The sequence below is a fragment of the Gasterosteus aculeatus genome, chromosome Y, assembly GCF_964276395.1.
Source record: "Gasterosteus aculeatus chromosome Y, fGasAcu3.hap1.1, whole genome shotgun sequence".
Classification (NCBI taxonomy): domain Eukaryota; kingdom Metazoa; phylum Chordata; class Actinopteri; order Perciformes; family Gasterosteidae; genus Gasterosteus; species Gasterosteus aculeatus.
The window spans coordinates 10490434-10508835 of NC_135709.1; the positions used below are offsets into that span (position 1 = coordinate 10490434).

The 18402-nt window shown below is 42.2% G+C and overlaps 1 protein-coding gene across 1 annotated transcript in view; it reads left to right on the forward strand.

The window, feature by feature from the left end:
* LOC120812490 (cadherin-13-like) overlaps window positions 1–18402 on the forward strand; it is a 150256-nt gene that overhangs the window by 106486 nt on the left and 25368 nt on the right. Inside the window, exon 9 of the mRNA XM_078097984.1 lies at window positions 16682–16915. Within this exon, the coding sequence (XP_077954110.1) occupies window positions 16682–16915 (234 nt within the window). The remainder of the gene's footprint in view (window positions 1–16681; window positions 16916–18402) is intronic.

The window sequence follows — 18402 nt, forward strand, 5'->3', positions numbered from 1 at the left end:
GCTTCTCTCCTCCTGCGTCTCGCTGTCCTCTTTGTCCCTCTCTTTCAATGTCTCTCTCCCTTCTCCCCCTATCAATCTATCTGGTCTGCCGTGCTGAGTGAGATTCTGACAGATCCATTAAAGGAACTGAGAGATTCTATTAGTAGGCAGCAGAATAGCACTGTTGTGCTGGGGGAATTTGGCAGCCTCAGAAAGATGAGCGTTGAAAGAGGAGTAATGATGGGGCAGGTGGAGGAGGTGGAAAGGGTCAAAGGAACGAGAGAAAGGAAGGGACATGAGAGGTGATAACAGGAAAACGTTATAAAGCCAGGGGGAGAAGAAGAAGGTGGAGAAGAGGAGAAACGATGAAGGTTATGAGCGGGCAGGGAGTAAGATTGGTGTTGGAGCCAGAGGAGGACACGGGGGAAGAAGATGGGTTACAGCTTCATGACGTTTGTTAGACAAAGATTGCAACAGTTTGCTGTATCTGCTTCAAAAGAGATCCATTCTGGGATCTTTGTGTTTTCTTTCTTACCGAATGTTACACGAGAAGATTGATCGCACTCTTGAGTCTTTGTGGTGAATATTAGTATTTATTAAAAATTATATATACGCTCTGACTCTTTTATTTTAGGACTTTGATCTTTGAAATGACAGCGACATGTATAATTTATTATATTAATAAAGTAAAAAAATAATATTGTTTAGTATGTGATAAACTGCAGAAGAACGCCAAATGCGTTGGCCGTGGCCCCAGAGGCTAAATCGACGTCAGAACAAGGCACTGGAGCCGCAAGATTGAGTCCAAATTGATGCACATGTAAGAGTTTTGACCTGATTAAAGGTCAAGATTAAAAGTTACAGTATCACAATGCATCTCGAGGGAATTCATAAATCTTTGTACTTAATTTCATAGCAATAACTGGTCGTTGAGACATTTCGCTAAACCAGGAAAATAAAAACAACTCTTGGTGCTGGAATAAAAGTCACAGATTGAATGTGGGTTCTGGTTAACGGCATGAGGGCAGGTTGGCTGAAGCGGGCCTCCGTGCTGCAACAGATGGTGAACAAAAGAGCGCACGTACTATCGGAAGGGAGGGTCTGGCTAGGAGGGAGGACTGAAATGGGAAAAAAGGAGGGTGAAGGGAAGAACCGAGTATCTGGAGGGCTTAAAAAAGGTAGTGAGGTAGTGAGGTAATGATAACGTTGGCGCCAAGGTCAAGGATCATCTCATCTGGAGAGTTTACAGCAGTGAGTCTGCAGTCTGGAGGTTACACTCTATTGCCAGAGCGGATAACACCGTTTACAGGGGAGGCAGGAAGGACCGTTTGTCTCTCCCAGGCGTGAGAAGTTGTGAACTTGGATAAATGTGTGACTGTCACACGTGTGTGCCGCCCTGATGCATTTGCATGTTTGTTTGTTTGTTTGTTTGTTTGCATGCGCCGGTGCATCTTCATCTTCACCTTCATTGCTGCATTTGCGTTTTTTTGGAGTGTCTGGTTCCTAAAAGCCACAATCAATTTCCGTCTGGCGTGGCAGGAACCTGGCACGCTTGCAGAGCGCCGCGGTATTGTTTGAGGAGATACTGTTCGAACCAGAGCAGAGGGCTTGACAGGCTGTTTGTATAAACTCTCATCAGTAGCTGCTGGTTTTGCGGTGCCAACAAACTCTCTTCTGCTCCATGATTCCCCGCCGGGACGCCAGCTGTTCCAGCGTCTCACCCCCTTTCTCCTTCACGTCAGTTTTTTTTCCCGTATTCCGTGTCGTCAGGCCTGTGTGTTTGTGCGTGTGGGTGATTTGAAGTTGTGTGTTCGGCCTGTTTTTTTTTTTTGTCTGGGTACAAGCAGCGGCTCACTCGCCGGCGTATCCTCTGCTGTGGGTTCTGGTTCAATGTTTTTTCTCCTGCTCCTCATGTAAATGTTAAACCGCCTCCTGGTGGGAGCCATTTGTCATTGGGAGGCATGAATCCATTATCACGGCCCTGATCGTGTGAAATGCTGCGGCGCACACACACACACACACACACACCCATGCTTACACAACCGCAATCTGCAGTGAGCGCTGCCACCATACCCCCAATTAAATACTCCTAAATTATGAACAACAGAGCTGAGCAGTGTTTGCTTTGAACTCATGGACGTACGGAGGAGTGACCTCAGGGTGTGTGTGCATGCGCGTTTCTTTACACCCCCTTCCCTCTCTCCCAAAAAAGAATAAAGCCCACTGAGCCAGTGTGTCAGCCCGGTTCGCTGAAATCCTCCCGCCAAGAGTAGAATACAATGTAGGGCTTTTCGGGATGACTGTCAGTGTTTTTCAGGTATTTCAGTCTTTGTATTTCCAGCTACAGCCTTTGAATATAAACTAAGAAGCTGATTTAGATATTAATGCATTTATTTTTGATTAATGGAGCATTTGGGACTGAGCTGTTTGCCGAAGGAGACACTGTAAATGTCAGAAATAAGCCATGACGGACTTCTCTAACATTCCAAAGAATCCATTATACAAATACCCAAAGAGCAGGAGCCGAAGAGTAGCCTCAGTTTAATAGAATAGCAAATATAGTGCCGAAAGTGGCAGTGACGTCAAGTGGACAAAAGGGACAAGAAAAGTGAAAGGTGGAAGTGAGAGGTGAAAATTGAAAAGGCTGAACAAAGGAATGAAGTACCTCGAAAATGAGAGGTTAAAATCCAAAGGCCTTGTCAGATTTAATTTTACCTAAAAAAAAAAAGACTAGAAAGTTTGGTGTTTACTTGCCTTTTCCCTTCATTAAGGTCCCTGACTCCCAAATATTTATATAATATATATTATATGTATAATTGCGAGTGAGAACATATATGTCTTGTGTCAATCCCTTAATGGAGACAGAGACACATACTGAAATGTGTCCTTGCCATCCATTAGCCATTAGACATTATCATGTCTCGACTCAAACCTGAACAGGCCCACTTCCGTGATTAAAGAATACCATAGTTCGGCTTTGCCAAGAAGACCCTCTCCCTCTGTTGTGGCTGTTATCAGGCTCGGCCTCTCTTGTGTCCTAGGAATACTGATGGGATCGCTGGGCCTGGCCCGCCAAGACCGACGCGCCCCACCTCCCCATTTTGCGAGAGAGGCTCTCAAAAACAAGACTGCAGGATTTTTCTTTTTTTTAAATTTGATCTAGAACGACATAGGAAATATGTCAGAGGCTGTATGTTATTGTATGTCATTGTGCATTCTCGTCATTATGGGCTGTGTGGTGGCCGTGTGATATGCAGGGCTTTACGGTGTGTTAATTATACAGCCTCTCAGTTTCTTGTTTGTGATGAGGCCAACTCAATTAACACCTTTTGTGCAGAATCAACACAGAATCTCTCTGGCCTGGCTGAGCTGTCATGTCAGCTTCAACAAACGCAATGTTTACATCTTTGACAAACTCAAAATAATGACAGTACTCGATTGAAAGATTGCTTTCTTCTCCCTTATGAACGTACAGAGTGGCCAGAAATTTGAACTTAATACCACGTGGAGATGGATACTCACCTACGGCGCATTCATGTCATCTCAACGTAAGCCGGCCTGACACAGAAACGGATGGCATTCAATCCAGCTGTAAAACAGCTGTTGGATTGAACACTGTAATGTAAACCACATTCTTGTTTAGCATTGGCTCATCCCGGACTTCTCCTCTGGTGCCATCTGCTTGACTGATGGGGTTGTGTTTTAAATAAATCTCAGCTGTACCATCTATTGGTACAGGTATTAAAATATGGTACATTTTATAATCCCCCGATGTTTTTCTCTTAAACCAACGTCAGGTCTATGATCTATATTTCTTCCAAATGCTTTGGTCAATACACAAATACTTTAAACTAAACTAATTCACCATTAATTCATTCATCTATGTGATTAATGCAGATTAATGCAATAAAATAGATCGATAGATAGATTGATGCAATAAAACAGGGGTATTCAACTAAAATGTTAAGAGGTCCAGTTAGAGAAATTTTCTTGAAGCAAAGGTCCAGAAGATCATAATGTCTAACTATTTAGTGTGATATATATTTAAGTAGCCTGGTAGTTGTATAAACATCTGCATATAATCAATACCTTTCAAATCAAAGGAATTCGGTACGATTAAAACACTTTTTAACAATATTTATTATCATGTAACATAGAACTGGACTTATGTGTGACTGCAGATATGTATAATGCTCTCTCATGAACTAAATAAAAGTAGGGCTGCATTTTTAAAATAAAATAAATGCTAAATGGAAATGGTGCATGTAATAATAAATAATAATAATCAAATAAAGTGCTTAACTTCAGAAAAAATAAATAAAGGGAGGAAAAGCTTAAATGTCCCCGTTTCTGTTTCAGTCTCAAACGATTTTACAGATAATAAATCTTAACACATCTTAACAATTTAACAGTTTTAGAGCATTAGTCTTGCATCCCACTCACCCACTTTGTTGGTCAGTGGGAGAATTGAGCTCTAGCTTGTCCTGTCAGGACTTTAAACCTGGGCTTGAATGGAGTCAGGGCCATCCGCATGCACATGTGGAGGTGCTCATTGGTGAGCCTCGAACGATATTTATTTTTGATGATATTCATCGTGGAGAAAGCTGCCTTGCAGTTGTAGGTGGAGCCAAACATGGTCAAGATGTATATGGCAACTTTCCTCAGACCTGGAAAAGCTGTCTCAGGGACCGTTTGGAGCCAGAAAGTGGAAGGGTCAGTTCTTAGAAACTGCTCTCTCAGGGACACATCTGCTTGGAGATCAACCAGTTGCATCTGGAGAGGCCCAGGATTTACCCATTTAAAGTGCTGTGTGACTTCCTCTGAGAACCCCCTGACATCCGTGATGATAAATGGGTTCTGAATGAACATGGTGAGCTGCTGTCCAAAGCTGAAGCTGTCAAAACGGTTGCTGAAGTTTACGATCAGCTTATCAATGAAGTCAACAAAAGAAGACACATCTCTCTGTCCCTGTACCTGTTCCTGCACTGCTGGGAAGTGTGCACAGTCTCCCTGCAGGTCTTCCTTGAACAACTCAAGTTTATTTTGAAAGGAGCGGACAGCGGTCATCAGTTCACAAATTGAATTGTCCTTGCCCTGTAGCCTCAAATTCAGTTCATTCAGATGTGTAGTGATATCAACCAAAAAGGCCACATTATCCATCTGTTTCTCATTTCTTAAAAAGAGAGAAAACTGCGTTGCCTTCTGATGTCTTAGCTCTGCCAAAAAAGATGCTACTTCCCTGCTGATGGACCAAAAGCGCGCTAAGACTTTCCCTTTGCTGAGCCATCTCACATTATTGTGCAGCAAAAGATCATCAGCATTGGCATCAACTTCTCTAAGGAATTCCCTCAGCATGCGATGCTGGGTGGAAGAGGATGCCCTGAGAAAATTGATCATTTTCATCATTGTATTCATCACTTCAGCATGCTCATCTGACAGGGAGGCACAGAGGACAGATTGGTGAATGATGCAATGCTAAGCTATGAGCTCTGGATTGTCCTCTTTCAGTCTTGCTACAGCTCCTTTCTCTCTCCCTATCATAGCAGGGGCTCCATCTGTGGCTATTGAAACCACTTGTGTTGGCTCTATTCCTCTCTTCATTAACATCTCCTTAATGGCCAGGTAGATATCTTCTCCTCTTGTACTGGTTTGAAGGGGAGTGACACCTAACAGGTCTTCACAGAATGCTTTCTGGTCTGTGTTGAAAAACCTGACATACACAAACAGCTGAGCATTGTCACAGATCTCAGTGGACTCATCCACAGCTAAGCCTACACATGGTGCCTTATGTATGGCATCATTTAGCTGGGTTAGCACATCCTGAGTTAATATTTCACCTTTCTTTGTGGCAGATGATGCTGACATGGGTATTTGCTTTATCTTATCACAAAGCTCTTGTTTTGGTTTTCCGTCAAGTAATGTTTCAGCGACGACACTCATGCATTCTTTGACAAGCCCTCCATCAGTAAATGGCTTTTTGTGTTGCCCCAAAATCCAAGCAACTCTGAGGGAACACTCATGAGCACGTTGTTGGGCAGTGAACGTGTGGCTCAGGATCCTGGTTGACTGTTCATATTGGGCTGTGAGGCCACTTATTTTCTGTGATCTCACTTCGGATTTGAGTGGGTATGTTTGTTCAAAACCTTTATGTTTTGTCTCATAATGGCGTTTCACATTGCCACTTTTAATAAGTGCCACGGTTTCTGAACATATAAGACACACTGGTTTTGTGCTCCCTGTGGGAAGTATGAACAGAAATGAGTCTGTCCATTCCGGATAAATGCTCTATTTTCGCTGTCAACTTTTCTTTTTTTGGAGAACGACATTTGTTCCTTATGTTTCTCTCCCTTTCTCTGTCTCACTCGCCTTTTCCTCAACTTTCTCCGGCGCAGTTGTCCGTTTCTCTCCCTTTGCTGTCTCAATCGACTTGTCCTCAACTTTCTCCGGCACAGTCGTCCGTTTCCCTCCCTTTGTTTTCTAAATGTGTCGCTATCTTTCTCTAACTTTCTCATCTCTCAGCGCGGCCGCAGCGCTGTCTTGAGACGTAATGTTTACCGCCGAGAATGCATAGATTTGATTGGCTGAGTGGTATCACGTGGGATGGCTTAACTCGCATGCAATTGGTCTGTGCGTTTCCTCATCCGCTAAACCACTACCGTAAATACTGCAAAAGCCGCGCCGCGCCGCCGGGTAAAAAAAATAAAAACGCCGTCAGGTTTTAAATCACAACCTTCTGTTTTGGCTGGCGGTCCGGGTCCGGATGGGACGGCCTCTGGGTCCGGACCCGGACCGCGGTCCGCCAGTTAGTGACCTATGCAATAAAATAACAGTTAACCGGAAATTGACCGTGGAAACAAAATGGCCGCTAGCTGCAGTCAGTTACATGAAGATGGAGAGAGCTTTTTGCATTTCAAGTAAAACGAACAGTGGTGCGACATACAGCGGAGAACGGTGCAGAGGGATTACTCCACGTGTCAAACAGAAAGGAGGTGGGTGTCAAACCACTTAAAGCACCTCTATGTTAAGCTAGCTGCGAGGCTAAGCTAGCTGCTAGGCTACTCAACATCTAACGTTACCCTGCGTGGCACACAGTCTGCAGAGGACCACTACTGTGTCCCTAAAAGACGGTGGTTTGAAAACGTTCTGGCTAAATGTGGGGAGATTGTTGGCACTTCAAACAAAGCCGTTAAACGATGGAGAGTTGAGAGCAAAGTACACTAGGAGAACAGAGTCGCTAGTTCAACATGTTCCACCCCGTGGAATTCTGCCTCAAGATTGTTGTCAAGATGATCAAAAACAAAATTTTTTTTGTTTAAACCAACATGAATAATTGAACAACAGTGTCTGAAATACACACTTTCTAAAGTGATTACTCATTACTTTTAAGATTTAGTCTTTAGAAGAACAAACAAACATTCATTATAAACAACATTGTAACAACAACATTCATTAATCTCCATTAATGAATTTCAAAATGTGCAATTAATTAGTTTTTTTTTTAAATCCATTGACAGCCCTTCTAAAAAGCTTCAGTTGGTCGTTGTTGAGCGCTGAATATTGTACACTAGGGATGGGGCCGATCCGATCCAGTATCGGTATCGGGACCCGATACCAGAGAAATTCGGGTATCGGATTTTCCGATACAACCTTTGGAGATTTCCGATATCAATGAGCCATGTCTGCGCTTTAACGTCGTCTGCTGAAATGACTCCAAAAGTGATCCCCGCCTGCTAGCCTGCTAGTCTGCTAGCTGGCTGCAAACTGTGGAATGGATTTCCTGAGCGTGTCTCATAACTGTCTCATTGAGCCGCGCCTCCGTTCAGGAATCCATTCCACAGGTTGCAGCCAGCTAGCAGACTAGCAGGCTAGCGCTGAGGCTAGACTGTTTAGCACGGCAGCCAATATAGTGGATGAAAAAAGGAAGCGCACTGCAGAGAGAGCAGAAATGCTCATATTCCTCAAGAAGAACCTGCCGATGTAAGATTTGTTGAACACTACATCACTTCCTCAGAGTCAACTTTGAGATATTCAATTTTTGTTTTCTTTTAAAGAATAGTTAGACTCTGTTGTTTAGTTTATTCCAGGTCATCTTAAGTGCTGTTCTGATGCACACTGTTTTAAAACTTATTTTGTGTGTGTGTGTGTGTGTGTGTGTGTGTGTGTGTGTGTGTGTGTGTGTGTGTGTGTGTGTGAGAGAGTAAGTGTGATTGCGTGTGTGAATGAGTGAGTGAGTGAGACTGTGTGTCAAGCGTGTATGTGTGTAAGATGTTTACAGATATTTTATTATACTTCTTCAGATATTTGACATGTTGTTCATGATACAAGTGTCAGTATACTTGATTTGTGCTGTTATTTTTGTGAACGAGTGAGTGAGACTGTGTGTCAAGTGTGTGTATGTGTGTGTGCACTTTTTTGTGTCACAAATTTTAAGACTTATTAAAAATAAGTCTTTCACATTTGACATTCATGAAATTAAATAAATATTGACAGGACAATCAATCTGAAACCCTTAGTTTCAAATTTGTTTTCAGAATTTTTTCTGTTAACAGGATTTCATGTTTTTCAAACACAGCTCTGGTATCGGAATATTATCTGTAACGGCCGATATCCAAATTTAGGTATCGGGATCGGATCGGAAGTGAAAAAATGTGGATCGGTGCATCCCTATTGTAGACGTTAGAATAATGACACTTATTGTCTATACACTCGATGGTGTGTACTGTTAACAATGTACTCTCTTTACATCAATATCTTTGTCATTAGCATTCTCATTGTGAGTATTTTAACAGGCTGACATTGACATTTAGCTCAAAACGCCTCTGTGCTTAAGTACTGCTTGACAGATTGTGTAGCATTGCCGAACACTGTTATTAAAACACTTTCGCTAAGAAGAACTTTTTAGCTGTTGCTACTTATTATAGCTTTGGCTTTTCAAGCCATCAAGAGGGAGTATAGTTAGGTGACCTTTCAACCTGCTTGGCATTTCCATATATATATAATCCCAAAAGAGATATGAATGACGACAAAAGTCAGTGACACACCCCTTTATTGATAACCTGTTTGTGATTGGACTGAAAAAAAAATATTATTATTAGTATTATTACACTTTTTATTTAGCCATTTTGTTTTGGAAGGCTAGTCGGTGCAAAACATAAACCTGAAACCAAAGAGGTTAAATGGAATTCGGCCATTGTTTTTCCGTGTCATTTACATGTGAGCGGTGTCAAAATGTTTGCTGTGGAAAAGACCTGGTGCTTGTAGAAGGTATTGTAATTTGTAACTCATTTTTGAAGTTGTAAAGTGAGCTTTTGTTCAATCTTTGTTTGAGTTTGACAAAGTTAATTAAAGTTGTCTCACTTTACTTTGTAGACCCTTTATTTGTTCGTTTTGATCCATCCCCGTTATCACAACAGAAATCATGTCACTTAGTTTTTTTTAGAGCAGATCGAAAAAAAGGTTTCTCCTAATTACCACAGAAAGAGCTTTCAGTGTAAGCCTACATCAAACCATATCAATACCCTCCTTCTCCTATCACTTGGCATAATAGCCAGCAACTGATAACCCAAACCCTATTTTGAAAGTAATTTGCCATGCACCTGTCCCCAGCACCGCCTCCCTCCCCGAAGTCATCTCTCTTAATGACTTGTGCCTTATGTAATTGGCTCTGGCTGGGTTCATTTACAGTTCTGATCAGCCAATAAGATTAGCAGGGCGTCATGTGATAGTGTTTGCCGAAGCCCCGAGGAGACAGATGAGTGATGGGACAGAATGAATTGGGTTATCTGAAGGGAGCTTTAACAAGGTCTGGGACTCTTGCAGTGGCAAGACGGATGGACGGGAAGTGAAAAACACTAAACCAGATAGGATGCTTCAGCCTTACAGTGGGAGCAGAGGACGGTGGAGGTAGCTCACAGACGCATACAAAGACATCCAACTTTGTTCTAAATGCATATATTCCTTGTTCTCCTTATTTCTTTGATCATGTGTACTATAAAAAACGTAGATAGGTGTAGTAGTAGGCGGTGGGATACATTTGAAAAAATATACATTATAAAGTCTTCCCCAAGCATAGATGAATATTTTTTTTGCCTAAACACCATGGAGGGTTAATATAGCGTGGACTCATTCTGGCCCATACTGCAGCTGCATGTGTTTGAGTAGAGAGTGTTTTTTTTAAAATAATGGATGCAGAAAGATGTTTATATATTACTTCCAAGTTGTGATAAAAAGCGAGGTATTGACTGTTTTACCTTATAACGTAATGTGGATTGGAATGATCTCAATTTCAGTCAATTGTGCTGGAATTGGCGCACATCTCACACAACCATGTAATGCCGCTCTCATCACTTCTCACTTCAGATCTTACCTTCATTCTTTCTGTCTGCTTTGCCTTGCTGTCGTCCACTTTTGAATTAGTCTTCCTGAATGTTTAGCTGCAGCGTGATGCATTGTGACATTTCCCAGTGAGCCATTCCTCATGCACGGGCCGGCGTCCTCTAGTCCCTGCTTGTTATTTCATTTTCTTCATCCCCCACTTGTAATGTCGCAAGAAAAAATTATCATAGTAATAACAATGCTGAACATGTCTTGCCAAGGGCATCATCCACCGGTTGTTTGTACCGAGTATAATGGTCGTTCTAATGAAAAAAGAAAAAGTAGCCGGATAAGAATAATCTTGTTTTAGCCATGACCTTGAGCGAAACTCTGTTTTTAATCCTGGAAATTCACTCATGATCACAGCTAGGCTTGCAGAATTCCATCAATATTCGAATATTAAAGGAGGGGCAATTAACGTGAATACACAGGAAAATATATATGAATAAACGGGAACTACTGGGAATAAACTTGAAATTTTGGGGTAATTTAACTGCATTTACCTTGTCATATATGAAGGAAAAACAGTTTGTTTTGTCATATATGACACGGTAAACACTGTTAAATCACCCCAACAACCGTTCGTTTGGTCGTAAGCCGACATTCATTTCTAAAAGAAATTAAAAAATGACATTTATGGCTTAATCCATTTGTGAGTAGAACTTAATTCTTCCATCCGCTCTCAGTCGGCTGGTGGGAGCGCGCTCACGTGTCTGATGGTGCTCATCTGTACAGAACTCCCTCGCACGCAGAGATCAGTGGATAATTGTGAAAGTTAAAAAACAAAACTGACTTTCCTGCGGCGCCTATTTAAGGTATGGGAAACACTGGTGTATTTTTGTGGGCACATGCATATATACATCCTACTCTCAAGCTTAACCTCCCATGGAGAGTTCCTGGAAATTTACCAAAAACATTCTGCCCCTTTGCCGCCCTAATCGGAGCGCTTGCCAGACTCATTTCACAGTAAGAAAAGATGGAACCATGAACCAGAAATGAAAAGGGAACTGGCTGTAATTTTTCCCCCCTTCACATTTTTTGTGCACTTTGCCCTGAGCCCCTATCATTAAACTCTGCTGCAACACACTTTCTCCCCAAGAGGACAGACGGGGCGCAAACAGATCATGGATTTCATGCCCTCCCCACCGTGCAGGGGCCAAAATCGGCACATTTCAAACCGCTGCTGGTCACAGCGCTGTCTTTCCTTCTTCTTCTTCTTCTTCTTCTTCTTCTTCTTCTTCTTCTTCTTCTTCTTCTTCTTCTTCTTCTTCGTCTTCTTCTTCTTCTTCTTCGTCTTCTTCTACAACAGAAAAGACGAAACGTCAGAAAACAGAAAGGACAAAATGAAGCATAGCAACGGAAAGTGACAGTCAGACATAAATAGAGCATTAGCCTAGAGCCAAAGTGTCGGGAGAAAAGCAGTGTTTTGGGGTTAGATGGAGAGACAGCAGGGAAGCGAGTGAAGGAAAGGTTAGTTTGTAGTCTGTGGCGGTGGATTAGCCCCGACGGCCCTAGGAGTCAATCAGTCGGCTCGCTCCTCTCATCTCTGGGCAGACGGGAGAATAACAGGGCTGTGTAACTGCCCGGAGCAGTAGTGGACGATGCAGACGGAGCAGCGGGGGGCGAAGCCTAGAGGGAGAGGTTGGAGGTGATGGTGGAATCGCGCGCAGAAAGGCCTCTAGGTACGTCTTTGGTGAATTCATTCCGTGGATGTGCTGGAATGATGTTATTGTGGTCAAAATATATTATCACAAATAAAAATGATATATGTGTTCACAAATGTATTGGAAATGATATTCACTGTCACAATGTTTTTGTTCAGTGGAATAACTGGACATTCTGTTATTCTCCAGTGATGCAGTATTATCTCATTTGTTTTGTTCTTCACCAGATTACTTAATTTACGGGTTTTTTTAAAGAAAAGTGAGTACAAAGTGCTCAAGTTCATAAGTTCATAAACACATACTGTATACAACCCAGTTTGTTATACAGCTTAAGAGGAGTACAAAAATAAAGGGGAGCAAACTGAAGAGAATAACAGTGAGAAACGGAAGTCCTGCAAAATATATTTAGATGTGTGTGTGTGTGTGTGCGTGCGTGCGTACATTTTATGTGTCAGCTTAGTCGGTGTAGATTGAGGTCCGCTTTCGATCTAATACAGGTCTACGCATGAAGACATAAATACATAGAGATAGCCCTATAAATATAGATTGCAAGCATAAGTTAATCTCAAAATGGGGGCAAAAACGTATAGGAAAATTGAATAAAATAAAACATAAATAATAAATACAAAAAAGAAAGCAATAACTGGGATCTAATGGAAGTCGGCTGAGCAGGAATAAAATAAGATATAAAATAGACCAGTTTAAAGTTTCATATAAAGGTTCATCATCATCATCATCCAAGGCTCATTGTTTTGAAATATATTAATATTACATCAATATTCTGGAACAGAAAGGTATCAGTACACCGTGACCTATTGTATGAGTAGCTCCTGGTACTGTATATACAGAGGTTGTACAGTATTCAATGTCCCGTCTTTGACCTCAACACTCCCGACAAGCACAAGCTAACTTCAAATGAAAACCTACAGCTTGCATGTGCTGCTTTGGAGACACTGCAGGAGCAGCAGAAGCATTTCCAGATGGTGTTTTGCAGAACTTGTTTGCAAATGATTAGTGCAGTAGCAGCAAACCAGACCGAATAATTCTAATTGACTGCCATATTGCATAGCGTGTCATGAATTGTATATAATGCATTTACTGTTGTTTGGTTTCTCATGTGCTAGTGTAGCGTCGGTACTGGAGCAGTCTGCCCGACCCGGCCCGAGTGCTTTGCTCCTTTTAATATCAAACTTTAATGGAGACAATTAAACCTAATCTCAATCCTTAATTAGTGCAATTCCTGCTCTGACACCATTTTATGAGAATCAAACCCTACATGTTTAAAGTTAATTTTAGCTTTGGACTGTTCAATTTTTCATTGGAAATAACATTGTTTATTACCTTTTCTCTACAATTTGCTTTTAAATTTGAAAGCATTCTGATTCCATCCATGCAATCCAATCGAAACCTGCATAAAGAAGGGCAAAAGGGAAGGGCAATGACTTCTGCATTCATTTGTTATCTTAAACCTGCAAGATATGCCTCAGATATGATTGGATGCACGTTTGAAAAGCATATCTGAAGCATGTTTTTACCCGCCACTTCAGTGCCGAGGGTTAACCGCAGCCGGCAGGAGATGGACTGTAGAAGCAGGAAAAATGCGATGCAGAAAAAGATTCTTTCCTGTTATAAACCCTGTGTGGATGATGCAACGTATATGATATGTCACCTGGTAACGAGTGTCACCTGGGGGGGCCAAAAGTCTGTGTACCTCCTAAGAATTATTGTCTGGATTGCCTCAAAGTTTTGATCCCAAGTTGATGAAGCGTACAGATTTACGGACTGTGACCTCTCCGCTTGTGCAGGAGGATTGTTTGGTGTGAAGGGAAATATGGTTACAGAACTGAGCACAGCACCAAAACAGCTCGCTACTTATTTGCTGTGGCTGACGCTTCATAACGTGGCCATTGAGACAGACAATTTGCATTTTTGAAATGCAGCAATTACCAAAAGACAAAAATAATTGAGCAAGTCACTCAGGGTGTAATTGTTACCTGAGGTACTAGAGGCAGAGAGTGCAACCCTAAACAACACACAGACACAACCATACAGGATTACACACACACGCAGACGGAGGATTCTGTCCTCGATTTTTGTTGTTGTGCGAAGCCTCTCTCTCCTGGACAGGAGCCGCCAGCAACGTTTGATATCTTGATATCACAATTCATTTTTTGACACAACTATCCCAATAAGAAAGGAGATGACAGTTTTGACATGTTATTTGGGCATCACAGCAAATCCTCCCATGTCCTTTTCCCTTTAAAATGACCTACTTCCCTTCTCGTGTAACTTTTAGTGCCCAACAAGTGCAGCTCGGTGGATCCGTAGCGGTGAAGATCCATAATTTGTGGGCTGTTTAAGTGACAAAACGGTGTGAAGTAAAGGCCAGCAGCCGTGCTCCGCTGGTGCCGTGGCAGGCTGATGATGACAGGCATGATGCAACGGTGATAAGGGGGAGGAGCAGAAGAGAGGAGCGCGGCATTAGAGTGATTGGGTGTGGGGAGTGTTCGCGTATGACAAACAGCTTCATTTAAAGCTAGCCAAGCACAGAGAAGGCCTCTTCCACCACAGATGGGTTGAAATTTTATTTTTATTTCCATCTGAGCCCGTCCTCAATCTCTTGGCGTGGAGCGGTAATAGAGTATATAGAGTCCCCCAAGAGCCACTGTCTTTGATTTGATTTTCAACAGTAAAAGTAATTCCTCTGATATTGTCGCAGTCGTACTTCTCCGCAATAAGGCCTGTTTGCTGTTTTGTTTTCGTTCTTTGACTCCACAACCCCAAAAAAACAGCAGTCATTTTACGATTATTATACCGTTGAGATGCCAAACACGCAACCGTTTCATCCAATTCCTGTTCCCATCTAATGCCAGCCTGCCGATGGCTTCGCGGCCGAGAATGAAATTAACGTTTTTGAATCCAGCAAACAAAGACATAGTGAGGATTATCTGATAAACTCTTATGTTAAGACTCCCTGTGGGTTGCTATGAAGCGGAAAATGTGTTCGCAGCAGGTGTTCATAGGACAGCGTGCCTCTGCCATCCATCACGCATTTCTCCTCAGACATATTTCCTACAGCCAACCTTTAAAACATCTGATGGATGTACATCAAGTCACTTTCATCACGGCTTATTTTGCTCTGACACGGCGTTGTTATTTGGGTCGGGGGGGATGCAGTGAGGATGATTAGGTGGAGCGGGGGGTTGAGAATTATCTGAGACTCACGCCTTTTAATGCCTCTATTACACTTGTCATGCAGTTGTACGACTAGTAAATGTTTGGCCCTGAGACACTTGCCTCCATCACCCCACCAGAGGCATTTAGCAGCCCGGACAACTTCAATAAAAAACATATTGTTTATATTATAATGTTACAGTGCGTGAGTCCCCATTCTAAGTCGATGTAAAAGAGCAAACTGCCAAATGTGTTGAAGTTTGAAATCCTCTCAGGACAATTGATTGGCCAATCAGAACACACCAGTGTCAATTAAATACGCTTGTGCCGTCGGACTGATCCGCTTTCCCAACACTAAAAACAGACAGGCAGAGGTGTAAGTCATGAATAATAGGTTTATCTGATCTTTAACGGTAATCTTATTCATTTGGTTGTCATTTCAGGGGGCAAAATCAATGGTTGGATGAATCCTGTCTGTCTGAAATGAAACCCACTGTTTTCATTCGAATCATTTACGTAAAACTGACCGTAGTAAAACTTGAAGTGGTACCCCAAGATATTTACTCAGGATATACATCGACTTTAAAACACCCCAGTGATTTTGCCTCATCAGGTTCTTTTTTGCTTTGTTTGTTTGTCCTAAAAAGTCAACCATTACCTAATCAACAGTTAATGGTGGGAACACTTTCTGCTCCTTTCTCCGACGTTAGCGTATAAACCCAGACTGGGTTTCATTCTTGACATTTATTGCACATTTATCTTGACTTGCTTGTTCTCTGCTCTCAGCCTCAAAATTGTCTGCAAATTATATATATATATATATGTGTATATATATACATATATATATATTTTTTTTTTACCATGAAAAGGTGGAGACCATTTTCCAGTTACAGATCTTGTCTTTTGCTGTTAATTGCTGGCTGACCTCTGGGGTGTTGTGGATGCCGCATGGATTTTTTTTAATAACCTGTAATCGGGGTGAAACAGAGAGCCGTAATAAAGAAGAACCAGGCTGCTTTTTAAGCCTGTATCTTATAATAAGGTGTAATCTCATACACGCACACAAGCAGGCCATGCGCCCAGTCAAAATGTTGTCTTCCACAACCCAAGCCACTGTGATTCCTGCTCCTTCCGCCATAAAATTACAGACGGTTTCCTTTTATTCGGATCGAATTAGGTCGGCGGAGTTGAAAAGTTTAGGAAAGATCTTAATAGCTTCATTGACATTTTGTTTTTTTTAAAGCATCAGCTTTAACACTTTTTGTTTACGGCAGAATCCAAAACATCTAAAGGCCGATTAACCTTGGAATAATGACGAGGATCACGAGGTTTTACTCATCATTCATATCCACCAGGATCAGTACTGTTTACATAGGGAGGGGCATCACCAGCAAACTGCTGTGCACTACATGCGTTTTGCAATCCGTGAACTCAAGACTTTTTTTTCTCTCCCCCTTCCCCCAATATGTGTCTGTTCTTCGTGTTTGCAGGCAGCCCTCCAGCAACGGGCACCGGCACGTTGGTCATTCACCTGGAAGACTACAATGACAACGCCCCCTACGTGGTACCATCGATAGCGCGGGTGTGTGAAGACGCCCACGACATGAACGTGGCGATAGTCGGGGGGCGGGACAAAGACCTCGCGCCCAACGCCGCGCCCTTTAAAATAGAACTCGGAAAACAGCTCGGCCTTGATAAAACATGGAAGGTCACCAGCGTCAACTGTGAGTATTTTCTTTTTGTGTGATGTGTGTCACCTATTAGAAAATAACATTCACTAAATCTTTAATACGTTTGTTCACTGACCTTGACAGGACAAACTTGTTGGATTTGCATATGTCACTTTTCCTTCCTGTATTTTATGAACTTGCGTCCATTCTCACAACCAAAAGAACCCTGGTGAATGTCTGCATACAAAACTAGGAGTAAGTAAAAGAAAACGAAAGAAGGATAAGAGAGATAAAAGAAGGCAAAAGTCAATTTCCCTGCAACAATAAGCCATCCGTGTTGAGTAAAGAGCAGATTAACTAGCACGGATCACACGATGAGGATGAGGAGTAAAACAATAGAACCATGAAGATGAGGATAGACAGACAACCAAGACGTTGGTTCAGGCTTTTACGACCGGCAGCGCTGCCTCCGTTTGTTTGAGTGACAAAGCAGTGCCAGAACCCGCCCACAGGTATTCACTGTGAGTGACAGCGGGAGAAGGAGGTACCGACACTCCTCAATCACCACTGCTGGAAGAGATAGACGGGGCCAGCAGAGAAACAGCGCGCTCCCACTGACATGGACTGGCGCTGTGCTCGTCTCGTCTGAGTGTGTGTGTGTGTGTGTGTGTGTGTGTGTGTGTGTGTGTGTGTGTGTGTGTGTGTGTGTGTGTGTGTGTGTGTAGAACCACAGGAAGGTTACACCTCAACAGTATGTATCTCTATAAGAATGAACTTTTAAAAGCTTTTGCCGAGCAGCAATTTGTAACCCTTCTTGCTAAGATTGCCAGTAGGTCATTAACATATTTAATCACAACTTTTTTTCTTTTTTAAATCTTTGAGCAGAATATTTAAGGAAAGGTTTTACATTTTGACCCATGCACTTATTCGTTTTCCTCAGATGTAGCGTTGGAAGTCTACATTTCCTGAATAGCCAGCAGCCAATTCAGAATAAACACTGGGAAACTTTGTCCGGAGGTATCGAAATCTTTAAACGCTCGCCAATTGTAATGTTATATCTCAGCGATTCCCAAAGTGTGGGCCGCGAAGGTAATGCAGGTGGGCCGCGAGAGGTCATTTACAATAAATAAATTGTTTTTTCATTTTCAATTTTTAAAAGTTTGAAATTAATAGAAAAATATTTCATGATGCGGCACATTAGTTATGGGAAACATTAATTGATCAAGCATAAACAATTTAAATGGACAGATTAATAAAACAATAAGGCTCTCGCTCGAAACGGCTGCTCTTGTCCGCCTGTCGTTGTTCAACAATGGGGCGCCCTCTTGTAGTATTAAAGTCGATATATCGCATTTTCCGCACTCCAAGGCGCACTTAAAAGGCTTTAATTTTCTCAAAAAACGACAGTGCCTTATAATCCGGAGCGCCTTATATATATGGATCAATTGGTTAATCGGTTGATCCATACTGCTTGTACACGGCGCTCAAGGCGCTCTGCCAAACATGCCAAAGCTCATCTACGACGGCGAGATGCTGAGCGG